At 36.3% G+C, this 15961-nt stretch overlaps 1 protein-coding gene across 2 annotated transcripts in view; it reads left to right on the top strand.

Moving 5' to 3' along the window:
- NBAS (NBAS subunit of NRZ tethering complex) overlaps window positions 1–15961 on the top strand; it is a 178948-nt gene that overhangs the window by 85102 nt on the left and 77885 nt on the right. For both annotated transcript variants that reach the window (XM_042803171.1, XM_042803170.1), the window contains 4 exons: window positions 407–520; window positions 769–892; window positions 6226–6302; window positions 6831–6968. In XM_042803171.1, coding sequence (XP_042659105.1) covers window positions 407–520; window positions 769–892; window positions 6226–6302; window positions 6831–6968 — 453 coding nt within the window. The remainder of the gene's footprint in view (window positions 1–406; window positions 521–768; window positions 893–6225; window positions 6303–6830; window positions 6969–15961) is intronic.

Genomic DNA, 15961 nt, shown 5'->3' with positions numbered 1-15961 from the left:
TTTCTCCTGCTTTCTTAGCATAGTGTGAGAAGGCATAGTTGACATTTGGCATAACTTCAGAACTTTGGGGAAGAAAGTACAGTGAAACCTACTCTTCAAATACTCTAATTTTATATTCAAAGCTCTTCCTTTTCAGTTTCTCTTTTCTACCTTCTTTCTTTCAGTGGATTTTCTATAATATTTATGATGCTAGTTTTTCTGATACTACTTTTGGGCATGATTCTCCTTAATTTTTTAACAATACTGGACCTCATTCAGCATTGGTTTATGTAAGATGATTCCTATCTTGCTCCCCACTGAATACAATGATATTTTAATTTACAGTTGTTTCACTTCTGAACCACCAGTTAGACACTTTTTAATGATCTTCTTTTCAACTAGGTTCAACTATACTTATTTTTCCCAGGGCCAAGAATTTGGAGATGTATTAAAAAATGGGCCTGGAGAAAATGCCACGGTGGAAAAACAAGGCTGTCATCCATTTTATGAGTCTTTAATTGCTGATGCATATGTTGCAGAAGTAAGTTTCTGTTACAGACTTCTGAAGTGTTAGTTTTTTGTTGAGAACTTATAATTAAGTAAAAATATGGGCTTTGGATTATTTGTGTGACTTGAAATTTTGTGCAATAGTAGGAAAAAAATCCAGAATTAATCAGAAAGGAAATCAAATACAGGCTCTGAGGTACATAATTACATCTTATGCAGGTGAACTAAATATAACTGCAAGGTGGTAGTGTGCATGTGTCAGTTACCTTATTTTACTTCTAGTCTGAAATCAGCTATGGCACTTACGAGAACAACTCATTGGAAAGCTTTGCAGAAGTATTGCTGAGAACAGAGAAGCTGACAGAAACAAAGAGCAAAGGAAAAGACCTACTTCCAACTACAGAAGGTATGAGTACATGTATATTCGCTCCTGTATTTGCTATATATGGTAAAATTAGGAGAATATATGGATGGGTTTAAATATGGAGAATTGCACAGAATGATATAAAGTATTGTCTGGGTATTTTATATGAATCGTGATCCGGTTCAACACCTTCTGGTGGTAAGTAGTCTTCATAGCAGTAGCTGCAGATTTTTCAATAGAAGTAGTATTTTTAAAAGGAGTTCCTCAATAAAGACTAGAAATCTGAAGTCTGGAAGTTGCCTTTAAATAAGCAGAAACTTGGGGGTGACAAAGATGAACATTGCAGGGAAAAAAAAAATGTTGAAGATTTCCTGAATACTACCATGTACAGATGGAAATGGCAATCTACAACCCAATATTAATGTTATTTGCATGTATGCCTGTTCACTTGTTCAGATTCTGTGCCACTGTGTATATAGTCTTCAGTATTGTAGGGTCATTACAGTATTTTATTTGCCAATTCTTAACTGGAACTTCTGGAATCATTAGAACATTTTGTCATCTTCTGAAATTTTTACATTTTATAGGTTATACTTAATTTCTTAACTGAAAGTTTCACTTTAAAAGAAAACCATACAACGACAATAAACTATAACAACCACCTATGATTGTTTGTTTTTCTCTCCTGCTGTCTCTTGCTGGTTTAAGAAATGAACTATTTAATATTTACATGTTGTTAGTGTCTTTTGAAGGAAGATATCTGTATTATATTTTACTCTGGTAGGTTCTGCCATGAAAAATGAGTGTATTAAATCACGTGCAATTAGAGGAAAGTTTCAAGTAAGACTTTATTCATAAGCCACCCAGTTTTATTTGAACTGTTTAGTGAAAGCCAATATATTTGTCTTACAAGTATGCAATTCAGTAGTTTGAAATATGTGGTATTTCTGCAGATAACCTGTACAGTTGTAATATAATAATGTTGTGAATTAGAAAAGGTCAGCAACAGCTTGTATAACTGGAGATGTATTCACATGTTGTTCCTTCCATGCTCTTTTAATGCAAAAATAGTATTAGATGAGTACTTATGATCTCTCTTCTTGTATGCTTAAAGCCCATAGGCTTCTAGCTCTGATGCCCATGTCTAAAAGGAGGGAGAGGCAAGGTTTAAAAAGTTTTCATTGCTTTCTTAGGACAAATCATATTAGTTGCAAGATCATTGCTAATACTTCCTGCTCCAACTTGAGTACTTGGAACAGATTGTTTACAATTCAGTGGCTACCTTTGAAATGGAAATTTCAGTTTTGGGGACTTCTGAAGAAGAAAAGTAATTCTAGATTCCAACTTTAGTTTTTGAGCCTCTATCCTGTTCTCTTCCACCACTCGTATTTTAGAGTCAATAATCTTAATTTCACTTACAAGTTCTTCTAACTGTGCTATGGAACTGACTTCTGTATCTTTCTCTGGAAAACTTAGCTATAGTTGTTCTGTACTCAGCAGTCCTGCTGTATGGCATCTTTTGGTAGCCAATAGACAGCGTTATTATACTTAAGTGTAACGTAGCTTTCTGTAAATCACTGGATTGGTAATTTGCTAATCGTAATGCATTCTGCCCTGTATTACAGTATTGGATGCCACCTCTTCTGCCTTCTTAATGCTTTGCTTCATCAAATCCCACATAAATCTTTATGATGAGTTAGCACTTTCAGGATTGTGGAGCTTGAAAACATGCATATTAATAGCATGCTGCCAAAATAAGGAGAAAAAAATCACACAGATATGACCCCATTTGTTATTCTGTGTTTTTCCCATACTTTAGGCTTACTCTAAGGTTTTGGGAAGATTTTGCCATATGAAACTTGAATGCTAGTATGAGTTACTAGCTAGTACGTTACAAGTAACAAACATAGCAGATTTAATTTGAATTTACTGACAAGTTTGAATCCCATTTGTTTCCTTCAAACTGTGTTCTAGGCCAACTACAGGATCAGGTTTCAGCTCCGTTAGAAGAATTTAGAAACATGGAAGAAGATACAGTTCAGCAAAGAAACCCTAGTTGTACTTAGCACATTGTCTTAGAAGAAGTTGAAGTATGCATCAAACTCTTTTTCTATATTATAGCAGTATCATGCTCCAGGTGTGAGGGAATGGATAAACACTTTTCCCAGAGGCAGTGTACATGGTAGTACTTAAGATAATGTTTGCTGCTTCTTTTGTGGATTTGGTAGGGTCACATGCCTTGAACTTTGACTTTTCTTGTCCTTTCTATCTGCATGTAGGTGGTAGACTGAGCATTTTCGAGTGCAGTGGTAACACCCATCACTTTGGGTCCAATAAAACACTCTTTCCTCAGTTGTGCCATTATAGTGCATCCAGACTTAGCACGACCAAGGCAGTATTGTGCATCCCTGTTCAATTATAGTTGTCTTTCTCCATAGCCCTTAGGGAACTGATGGATTTTTTTCATAATTACTACAATTAATGGCTGCATTTTGTTGTAAGCAGATTAGGTACTAAACTTGAAGTAAACCCAAGAAAATAGGTCATACCTGTTAATCCTCAGGTGTTTTAGAACAAAGAACAACATAATGTTTTCCAGGATTTTGTAAATTTGCTGTAGATATGGCTGTATAACTGCAATATATATTTTTAAGTTTAGTGAGATTTTAGCATATGCTAAATGACAATTGAAGACTTGAAGCAGTTTTTGTTGTTTGTTTTTTTTGTTTGTTTGTTTTTGTGTTTTTTTTTTTTGTTGTTTGTTTGTTTTTTCAGATAAAAAAAACATGGAAATTGTTGAAACTTTCTAGGTATTGGTAAATTCCAGTTTTCCCAAATAAACCATTTTCTTCCCTACTTTGCCTTCCAAACAGGCTTGTGGCATAAAGACCTGCACAGGAAATAAAAATATTTTTTTTTTGTGTTTCCCTAAGGAAATACTGCTTGTGGTACAGCAGCATTGGCTCTTTGCTTGTCACTGCCTGTTCCTCTTGGTTTGCCAACCCGGTAATGTTTAATCCCCTTGGCAAATTTTAAATTTGGCAGTGGTCTGAAATGATACTAAGTTCCTGTAAACTGTGAAGATGTATGAGAGGACAAAATGGCATTGTGCTAATGTTCGTAGCCTGAGATTTTAACTCAACCCTGTTAGACATCAGAACTCCCGTAGGGCTTCACTGGAAGACAGAAAACTGTATGAAATGTCTTTGTGTATACACGTGTTTGTGTGTATGCAAAGTAGGTAACTATATATGGATATATGAATACATCTCTGGACTCAAGCAAACGGAAAATTTATATTTATTGAATCGGGACAGGGGATGTTTTTCCTCAGAAGGGATGACAGTGGAGGCAGGTCTTTCTTCTTAAGTTCATGATGGCAACTAGGATGCCTTTGTGTTGAGCTTAATGCAAGAGTATGAAAAAAAAAATCATTATTTACTGGCCTTGTATTGGCGCTACGTTCTTCGTTATGATTGTTATTGAAGGGTGGAGATAGATTTTTTGCTAGTGTGGCAGTTGTCATGTTGGGAATGTTCAGCTGGAAGAGAACCTACAATTTATTATGTATTCCTGAGGCTTTGCAATCATTAATTTTCCAGAGAAAGGGAAAAGGGGACAAAGCCCAAATTCTTCTTTCCCTCCTCCCGTTTTTTTCTATTCAACTAGGGGTGGTTGAAAGACTATATAAAATAACATCACTTGTGCGCAGAGTAGGAAATTTTGCAAACTAATTCATCAAGATTTTAACATTAGATATTTCTAGAGTCCTATTTTTGCTTGGGCAGCATACAGGTTACTTCGAATGTAGCAGAAACAAGCTGTCAGCAGCAAGAAACTATTGGTAAAAGCTATTTGAAGCCCAGAGCATGGGTGCTGTTGGACAGGCTTGTATTTGCAGTAACTGACGTGTTGCCATGTAGACAGCCTGTGTGATGACTTGTCACACAGAAATTTGTGTTTTGTTTTGTTTTGTTTTGTTTTTAATCTGGCTGAGGGCCATCATCCACTTCAGGCTGATGGCAAATTAATCTGGCTGATTAAAATGGTTTATAATCTGAAAATTATAATTGGTCATTCAAGCCTTTTATAATCATTCTTTGGAACAAAGAGTTCACTGAGGGGCATTATGTGTGAAGTCAGCAGGTTTCTTGCCGGTGTGCCCTCATGAGTAGTTTGTGCAGCAGAGGAATATAGATATTTGAGACTTTCCTAAACTTGAAGAGCTAAATTGCTGGTAGATGGCTTCCACTGATTGTAATAATAATAATAATGACATGATCTATAAAAAAAGGAAAACATAGTGTTATTTTCCTGGTATACTTGCAATTCCTTATGCAATTTTTGGTCAGGGTGTCGTGGTTTAGTCACAGCTGGCAGGTAAACACCAGTTCATAAGACTTTTGGTGTCCCTGGAACTAGTAATCTATGTTTTCTACCCCCAGAACTGCATATTAAGTGTATCACAAGAATCGTTACTCTGTAATTGTTCATTGGAACTTCAGTAGAAACTGCAGTGATGCTTGACTGTAGTACAGAAGGAGACAACTGTATGAAAGAGAGATCCTGTTACTAACTGACAAATCTTGGTCACTCATATTATGTCTGTGTATTGGTTCTCCCATTTGTGTAATGTAAAATATAGTGGGCTTTTTAACAAAAAAACCCCAAGTTTGGTATCTATAATGTAGGAAAAGCAGGTAATTTCTGTGTCAGGGTTACCAGAATTATATCTTTTTATAATCAGAATAATTTTTCTTTGATGCATTAATTTTGACTATGTTGTTGCGCTGCTATTTCTCTTTTTAATATGTGGCAGGACCCGGCTTTGGTGTTTCACTGATCTTATTTAAAATTCTTACGCCACTTGCAGCTTTTCTTGATTTTTTTTTTTTTTTTTTTTTTTTTTTTTAAGACAGAAGTTTTTAATATGGTTTATCGTGTTCAGTGATAAGTGAATTAAAGCTCAGCCTTGAAGAGAAGACATTTTGTACCATTCCTCTGTTTGGTAACTTTGAATGCTTACAATATTACATTACTGCGCTGATTTTACAACCAAAAGATTCACTTGTTGTAAATCAGTACAGGTGATTATTTTAGTGGCTTTGTTTAGCATCTGTTATGGCATGGTCTCATTCTTGTTTGGTTAATGCATCAAACGTTTTGCCTGGAAGTCAAGGTAAAGCTGTGCTGCAGTTTAATTACATATTATCTGTTTCTGGATTGCACTGATAAGTGTTTAATTAAGTATGTATAGAGTGCTTCAAGCTAGTGTCTAATAAAATACAGTTACACTGAAAGGATTTCATTTGCTGTCCGTCAAGGCTAGATGGGTCAGTAATCAAAGCTTTATTTCTGCTCCCTATATGTTGCAGTTCTGCTACAACTGGCAAGTGATGCTTTACCAAATGATACGTCCTTGTCTCTTGCCTACCTACTTGCACTGCCGCAGGTATGTTGATAGTGATTTTGTACATTTTTTCCAGGAAATACTATCCACAGCATTTCAGAATTCCATAAGAAAATGCAATTTCCTTAGGCTTTTAAAATCTAAGTCTCTGAATGCATTTAAATACACACTTTTATAGATTGGGCTGGTGCATTTAAAGGAAACTCTGAACAAATACCATTGGACAGGCTTATGAGCATGGCACTAGCGAAAAGACACATTTTCTTATTTAAAATAGTATTTGGACCATCTGACTGACAGTGCTAATGTAACTCAGAAATATGGATAACTCTGTCGTATAGAAGCAGCAAAACTGTGGTTGGAAAATCTTTTTGGTTAGGTGTTTGGGGAAGGGGAGAAAAACTTCATAATGTAGAATCATCTTTCTGTATAGGTTACTGATTTACTTCTGTGCCAGAAAAAGTCAGAGCTATTTCTAAATCAAAACAAGTAGCTTTTTAGAAAGTTTGTGCACTTAATGTTGTATGCTTGCTAATTCTTTCATCTAAATTAAAGCTTTTTTCCTCCTAGGTGGTGGATGCCAACAAATGCTTTGAAAAGCAATTACATTCTGCGTTATCTCTCCAGCTGGCAAGTTATTACTATAGCCTGCAGATCTATGCTCGTTTGGCACCATGTTTCAAGGACAAATGCCACCCTCTCTACAGGGTTAGTACTCTTTCTTTTTAAACTATATTCATTAATGTGCAGCATTAAAGCTATTCTAAAAAGCCAGTACATGAGTTAAGCCTGTTAAGGAGCTGATCTAACTTACACTGTGAGCAGCCTGTTAAGTTACGCATAATTATTTTTCTACAGTGCTGTAAACAGACAAGTACTTCACAATTTGTGGAAGAGTTTTTTTGAAGCACAGTATCAAGTGTCATTTATAGGTAATAGCACTATCAGTCTTCAAGGGAGCTTATAAAAGCTGAGCAATAACGCTCATAGCCTGTGCTGTCATCTTGCAATACTGATACAGTACAGTACTTCCTAGGAAGAGTCAAGTGTCTGTTTCAACAAGAATGGTGCTATTCAAAAAGTTTCCATAGCCTAGCTAGAGGTGTGTTGTTTTGTATTTCAGTTTACATATGGTGTTTTGAAAATTCATGCTTGTTCATTGGTGAGTTTATTGATTTCGTTTGACAAGTGTCTCTTCTTGAAATGGCACAACTTTGATTCTTATTCATCACCTGTGATTAAAGCAGTTACATGGTAAACTCCGAACTAAATTGAAGAGGTGACATACAAAAGTTCAGTAGGTCGCCATTCCTTCTAAGATACTGGAGTAAAAGCTCTTTGCCATTCTGAGAGCCTTTCTGAATTTAAATCAGTTCTTTCCTCCTGTACGGAAGCTCTCGGGACTGTTTGGTTTTCGTCCTAGCTCTACATTACAGCTAAAAGAACACTTCTGGTCACAAGTTTTCTGGGAAGAGAGACCACTGATCACCACCATGGCATGAGAGGAGATTTTTTTCCATGTTCAGAGTGACTTCTGATTTACAGAGAAAAGACTGCTTTGATATCTGCCCAATTCTGCAATTAGGCATCCTTTCATGTTTCTGCTGAGATTTACATTCTACTATCTTCTGCTTAGAAGCTAAAGGAGAAGTTAGCCCACAACTGAGATTTACGGGGATTGCAAAATATGTTGGTTGTGAGGAATTTTTTCATGTTTGTTAAATAGCTTTCTTTGAGCCTAGGTCCACCTGCTGCAAGATGCCTTTGATGAAAAAAACTTTTTTTTTTTTTTGTTTAGCCTCTTTAAACAGTCTTATTTTATAGAAAGAGCTATGAAGTCTTTTGAAAGAAGTCATAAGAATGAGGACAGAGATGAAAAAGATGGAAGTATTTCTACTCCAATTGCCATTTAATAAGTGAAGTCTTATAAATATCATCATGTTGTTAATCACTCACTGATAAGAGCTTTGGCTAAATCTTTTGTTCCATCTTTGTAAAATACTTTGTGACACTGATAAGCAGTATATTCTAAGTTGTTTGCTAAAAGAATATGTGTTGAGTTTAAGTACTACTCTTAAACAGTAGTTTTTGAAAACAGCTGCTTGAGAAGATCCTGAGTGACAAGCAGACCAAGAAAAATAATTTAAAAAAAAATTTATATATGTGCCTGAATGCCCAGTAAGAAAACAGCATGACAATACATTTGTTTTACTGATTCCAAGGGTATCCAGTGAGGGAATGTCACTGAAGTAGAAAAGGAGAAATAAACAGATGCTTTTTAGCAAAATAAGTATTTCCCCCCACACACACACACAAAAACCCCAGCAACGCACCAACCCAGACTTAAATGCTCACTTGCCACTGCAAAACAGCCATTTGTTTAAATGTACATCTTAGATGCTGGTAATAAAGAATGGCTCTGCATGCAGGTTTCTTTCGTCAAGGCCATTCCAGTTGCTATCCATGGGAATAAATGCAGCAATGTTTTTTATTTCTGTGTTTTTCCAAGAGCATTGGGAGGGGAGGGGGTGGAATTTATCTTAAATTTTATGGTACAAACTTTTATGAAGATATTAAACTCAGTTGTAGATGTCATTCCATAGTAGATTGTCTTCTAGCTCATGCTACTGGTGTCTTGTACCACCTTTTATCTTCTGACTGTTTCTCAAAACAGAAACGCATCCCTAGACCCTTTAACTGTATAGTTCAAAGCTATGCATTGTTCTTAGAAGATAATGGAATGCGTTTTTTGTGGGTGAAGGTGTATAACCAATCTTTTTTTTTTTTTGCCCCTGTTCGAAACCTTTACGTAATCAATAAGAATCTAAATATGGCACTTCAGCCACATGCTAAGAAGGCGGATCCTCGAGATCATAGAGCATATATTTCTGTTTAACAGCATCTGGGTCACAGTAGGTGTGATTTCTCTAGTCCACTGAATCAAGTATCCCGTCTGAAAACTATAGCAGAATTTATAAGAAACTATAGAAGCATAAAGAAGTCTACGCTTCCTACATTTACTTTAAAATAACATTGTATAAATGTTTCCAAGCAGTATGTGAGTACCTGGCATAATGGGAGGAATGTTCTCAAAATTAAAATGACAGATATGTTATAAGGATAATGAGGAGTAGGAGGGGAGGGTTCCTCTTCCACTGGCTAAGACAGACTTTTAGGACTTGCTAAGTAGTCAAGACAGATATTTTGATGGAATGATTGGGTCTGTTGCATTAAGTCTTTATTTTATTTATTGACTTTTTTTTTTTTGTTACTATGATGTGAAATACCGACAGCTAATATCTGCACATTAAAACAGAATCATAAATTGCCAGAAATTCTCATTAACTCTTTTGTATTGCTGATGTCCAAAAGGAAATCAGCTTGATAATTTCTATTTCTGATGAAGTTATTACTTTGCTTTAAGGTGAACAAAAGTGATTTGGGTGTAAAGTACTGGTTTAGTTTTGTACCCAAGTCAGTTCTGAATTTTAGTTGCTATAATAATATAAACATAATAGTTTAGGGCATCTGAGTTATATTAGTTTCTTATCTTGAGAAACACATTAAAGGAGTTCTACAACCAAACAAAACCACAGGTAAAGATCTGTAAGAATAATGCCAGACAGAAGAAAACAAAATTTCCAGAAATGGACTGGCTGTGGAAAGCATTGGTGTGAGTAGACTCATAACCCTTTGATAAGCTACATTTATTTTTAGTTTAGGTTTGTCCTGGGCCTGGCAGAGATGGGGTTAACTTTATTCATAGCAGCCGCTGAGGTGCTGTACTTCGCATTTGTGGCTAAAAGTGTTGATAACACACCAGTGTTTGGCTGCTGCTGAACCTCCCTTGCTCTTACTCACCACTCACTTCTTCCCAGTCCTGCTGAATGAGCAGAGGAGCTGTGCAGCTGAGCAAGAAATTTGCTGGATAATTTTTGCTGTTAACAGTTTATCTCCTCATTTGTCAGGTCCTTGTGATCTGATAAGTGACCAAAGCAAATATATCTGGAGGATTGTTTACTCAGGAAAGGAGTGAAAAAGTTTAATTACCCTAAAGTCAGTTAATTTATGTTCCTGTTCTCATGCTAATGATCTGATGCTAAAGTGTTTCTGTGGTTTTGGAGAGGAGTGTTTTACTGACTTTATCTGGGGGGCAAGCTTTTTCTGGGAGCATTAGGGAACAGTTCTAACAAATAGTGCAGAGTTGCAGAGGGGAATGGGAGTTTTTCGATTAATAGCAGATGAGGAAAGTTGCTGTTAGCAGAAAATTCTTAGGTTTTTATTTTATTCACTTAGCTGTTACTTTCATTCAAGAAAATGAACTTGATTCGTGTCCTGTTGTGCATTGCAACTGGCAATATGTTGAAACAGTAAACTCAGAGACTCTCCTTAGTGATGCTTTTGGTGCAGCCCAGACTTGGTGAAGACTCTGGGAGTTCAGTTGTACGGAGTTAAGTAGCCTGATATAACTGGCTTTTGAGTCACTATGTGAAAGGGTGCATTTTTACAGTGAACTTGTACTCTACATACTTAACCTACTTCCCTTTTCTGGTGCTGTTTAAAGACGCCTCTATCACTCTCTCTAAGAGGCAGAATTAGGTCTGCTTTCACCTCACGTAAATTCAGTCTAAAAAGTAATACATACATTAGAACTAATACATACACTTTTAATCTCAAATTGGATTTGTGTACATGAAATTTTACTGGAGTCTCTTAACACTGACATGCAAAACTGACAAACTGTATCAGACAGTCTTGTTTCGTTCTGTCTTGACATTAAACTTTTTGTCCATAAACGCAATGGCTAGCACTGAGTCTGTTGCAGATGGTAAAATGGTAGTGCTCTTTATTGTTGGATTATGGTGGACTTAAACATGACCTTCTTTACTTTTATTACTATTTTAAGTCCTGATTCAAGCCCTTGTCTCCTCTTTTGCCCTCTCTTTCTGTTTGGTTAGTGATGCTGAAAACTAGCAAATTTCCCTTGGCAGTGTAATTTCTCCCCTTTGCGTCACTGTTTGAATTTTCTGTTGTATATTCTGCATCAAGTTCAAGTTTCTTTGCTAGTCTTTAGGTTTCTCCACTTCCTTTTCATTCTGCTGTTTATGCCTAGCACTTCTTTTTGTATACCAGACTGCTTGCTTGAACAAGTTCAGATGCTGTTACTCATTAATACTTAGTGGGGGGGGAAAGATCTGTGTTATTCCGTATATGCTCTGTTTCTAAGTCCAGTGCATATCTGATGGTTCCAAAAGCAAAATTGGGAGAGATGAGAGAGTAACTCCTTGAATCTATGCTGCACTATTCTCTCTCCCATTGACCCCCCTGCATGTGGGGGGGGGGGGGGGGTCTGTGATGGAGAAGAGAACCAGGGAGAGAGGCACTGGGGAAAGGCACTCTGAATGAGACATTAACTGGCAGACTAAGAACTGATGTTGGGCAAAGTTTTCTTCTCTTTTTTTAAAACACTAAAGTAGGCCAAACATTGTAGTCTTGACATTTCAATAATTCAAAGAGTTCAGTAGCATAAGAAAACTTAGATATTTATTGCTCATCCCTTCTCCAGGTCATTGATAAAAGATTCTGAATAAAAGTGGTCTCAAAACCTGCTGCTAGAGGACATGCTGCTGGCTCTCCCCCATCTGAAAAGTGATCACTAAGCTTTCACCTCCCCTTTCACCAGGTTTAAATTCATAAAATGACCTTTCTTCAAATCTCTTTGCCACTTAAGTTTCCTGACTGGACTTTGGTGGGGAAACTTGTTAAAGAATTTTGGAAGATCTATATCTATTTTGCCATAGGATTCCCTTTGTGCATGTGCTTATTAACACCCTCATAGCCCTCCAGCAAGCTAATGAAGTGGATTTCCCTTTGCAGAGGCCATACTGACTCTTTCCCACCAAGGTTTGTTAATGCATGTGCTCAGTGGTCTTATTTTTTGTTACGGAGTCTGCCATCTTACTAGGGATGGAAATGTAACTCACTGGTCTGGGATCTCTATGAGGATCCCCTTGAGATCCATTTTTCAGATGGTACTTGCACTCTGGCAGAGTGGTTTTTTGTTTTGTTTTGTTTTTTTTTCCCTAACATTTGTTGATGCATGTTAGCTTGCTGTTTAACATAATTTTATGTTTCTGTTCCTTGAGAACTGAGGGATGAATGCCATCTGGTCATGGTGCTGTGCAAGCACATAGCTTACCTAATGGGCAGGACGTTTCCCATATGTTTTCTTCTAACTCATCTAGCTCTTCTGCGCTCTCCAACCCACATCTTCAGCACAGAGGGCTGACACAGAGATCTCATTCATTTCATCCCCTTTCATACTTTTCACCAAGTGATCCTACCGCTTCTCTAGCTGGCTTCCTGATTTTGAGTGACTTTTCAGAAGTTTTTGCTATCAGCTTTACTGTTGTTTATAAGACACTTTCCAGATACTTCTTTAGCCTTTTTAATTTCTTTTTTTGGCCTGTCACATTTTGTGAGTTTTACTTATTGATTTGCTTATTCCTCAGTGATATCTCAACAAATAAACACAATTTTTTTTTAAAGGAATGAGTATTTAAGCGAACAAAAATTGAGAGCTCACTAAATACTACTACATTTGAAGGTTAAAGCTCAAGTTAGCTCTCTTGAACTGTCCGCCATTTTTGACCATCTTCCAGTATGATCCATGAAACAGTAATCCAGCAATTAGTGACATTGCAGTCAGATCATGATAGTCATGTTCCTTTTGGTTGAGTTGTGTTTGATATAGATAAACCAGTGTTTCACAGATCCTCACTTTAAGCACACAACACTACAAAGCATTGCCCTTCTTAGTTGGGACAAAATAATATTTAGGTGACTCAGAAAAGAGCTATTGTTAAACAGTTGGTCCTTTGTTCCCTCTCCCATTTGCTCTTTCCCGCCCCCTCCACCCCCAGTCTTATTTCTTCAAGGTGAGTTGTGCTTAAGAAAGAGATGGTTACAGTGTTGCTTATTTTTGTTTCTCAAGGGTTATATAAGCTATTCTGTTAAATCCTACTTCTGAAAGCAGAGCAAGTGTTGTTCATGAGCCAGCTGTTCAGAAATACTCTTTTAGAAAAGAGGATCTTCAAACCAGCCTTTCATTTCAGCAGAGGTTTGAGGTCCAGCTTGCGTGTGTTCCTCTGGAGACGTATCTGTGGCATTTCACGCAAGGGAGGTAGCTGGGATAAGTAGCAAAGCTTTCCATCTTGCAAAGGGTTTTGTTCCTCTCTGGGAAACAGTATAAAGGTGACTAACAGCTTTTTGAAGCAGTCTTCCCCTAGTCGATTGTCTTTATCTTTTCTTTTACTTTCCTTTTATGTGCTTCTGTAACTATCTTCTCCAGTCAGTGAGAATCATTAATTTTGCAAGCAGCTTGATTGAATATTTCTATTCATCTTAGAACACAAAATATTTTAGCAAAATTTTATTCATCTGGGTTGGCAGTAGAGGTAACTTTTTAGACAATGCTGAATTCCCATCAAGTGAGAGAGCTGACTTCTCCATCTCTTTGTTTTTTTGTGGTTTGGCTGTTTGGTGTGTAGTTTTTTTTTGTTTGTTTTGGGTTTTTTTGTTGATTTGTTTGTTTGTTTGTTTGTTTTTTTCATCTTGGAGAATTGAGCATAGACGCTAGATTGGCCTCTATAAATTTAGCCTAAGAAGCTGTTCATGTAAATGTACATCACAATAACAGGAGGTGAGAAATTCATGCTTCTCATCAGAAGTGCTAGCAGTGCTTCTGGATTGGGATGAAAAAAAATTTTACTATGTTGTTGGAATATTTAGTTTTCAAGCTCTAAATTAGTAAGATATTAGAAATATTTGAATGTATCCAATCAAGTAACTGTACAAATTAGGAGGATACAGGATTGTACATAAATGAAAACTGTATCATACCGTAATGGAATTTCACAGTAGGAGTGGATGTGTGTCCCAAAGTCTGTATATAAATACAGCTGCTGCCATATAGATCAATATCAAAGAGTTATTCTAAAGGAATATACAATAACATAATTTATTCAACATGAAAACACTATTTTTTTTTTTTGTTAGAGAAAAGGGAGATAGACTGAAGATTAAAATAATTACCTAAACTGTGATGGTATTAACTGAGAGTTTACTAGCTGCAAATGGGAAATGAACTACATACTGTGAATTTAGTAGGCATTTCACTCAAAATTATTCAGTAATTTTGTATTTTCAGAGGTGTTCTTTCAGTTGACATTTTAACCTTTTATATTTGTCATGTGTTAGTTCTGCTAAAACAGCTGTCAGGTGAAATGACAAGATGAGATTTTTCTACCTAAACTTGACCTGTCAATATCTTACTCAATAAGAGATAGTCTGTAAGAGAACATAAAGTAGAAAAGAAACTATGAAAACATTGTCCCAGGAGAAAAATTATTCCTTACACTTGCTGGAATAGCTGATTGAAAAGAAAGCAAAAAAGCATTTAAAACAGGACATTAGAGCAATTTGTTCAACTTTTCAGACACAAGTCGTTTGACATAACTGTAGAAACAAGTGCCTGGACAACTTTTCAAATTATGTTTTATTACGTAACAGCAGCCTTTTGCATTATGGTGGGGTTTTTTTGTTTGGTTGGTTGTTGTTTTCCTTCTCTGCAGCAGTACTGGCTTCTGTATTGGAAACTATGTTGATTTAACTCATAACTGGTGGTTTTGTTTGGGCTTAAAGTCGCTTTGTCATTGTTTCTTCTGCTGCTGGTTATTAAGAGATCATGTGTTACTTTTGTAACCAGGTTTTGTCTGTTAGTAATTGATCTTAAAATATCTTCAGTAAAAATTCAAGACAATTGCTAGACTAACATGCAGATACTGACATTCAATAATCTATAAGTGCTGCAGATATCTTGGCTGATTCTGTGATTTAAATTTGTGTTTGGTGGCTGTTTGGCCTTAAAACAAAATGTATAGATGAAACCAAATTTGTTAACTACATTTTCTTCCAGGTTTTGAGTATTCTGGTAATTGTAGCCAGTGATTGTGGTACCTCTGCAAACAGAGTTAAAAAATATGCTGCAGAACATGGTTTTGTATAATAGATACTGTACACGGGTTAACCCAATACTAATATCATCTTCAGTGTAATTTCTGAAGCAAAAATAAAAACAGGTAACATTTGAGGATTGTGTGCTGGCAACAACTGATTTGTAATTCAAAACCAGCAGTTGAACTCTCAATCCTTTCTTCTTCAATCTCTTTCGGGGGCTTTGTTGGAAGAAAGTATTTCTGGGATCCCACTTATGATACATATTTAACCATACTAGCATCTTGGGCAACCTTTTCTCCTTATAAGATTCAGTTAGTTTCCAACGTAATGATCTTAAAGTGATAGTGGTGTGTGCTGACTTCCTATTCCATGTGTTTCAGTTTTCAACCATCAAGTTTCAGCACTGCTTATTGAAAACATAGAACAATGCTTCTATTAAAAAAAAAAAAAAAAAACAAAACAAAACACAAAAAAACCCCCAACAACACAGAGATGGTTTGTTCTTTTTAGAGTCCAATCTTGAAATGCTATAATTTTCCAGCCTTTTGTAGATGTTGTATTCCCAGTGTATTTCTGTTCATAAAGCAACAGAGCACATTTACATAAAATGAAATTTATGACTGTATGTTCGCTCTTTGAATTGTTATCATGGGTCCTTATTGCCTAATAGTGAAAGAATGCAG

Source organism: Tyto alba, unplaced genomic scaffold, assembly GCF_018691265.1.
Source record: "Tyto alba isolate M040663 unplaced genomic scaffold, T.alba_DEE_v4.0 Super-Scaffold_40, whole genome shotgun sequence".
NCBI lineage: Eukaryota > Metazoa > Chordata > Aves > Strigiformes > Tytonidae > Tyto > Tyto alba.
Note: the sequence above shows the minus strand (reverse complement) of the source record. Positions and strands in the feature narration are given on the sequence as shown.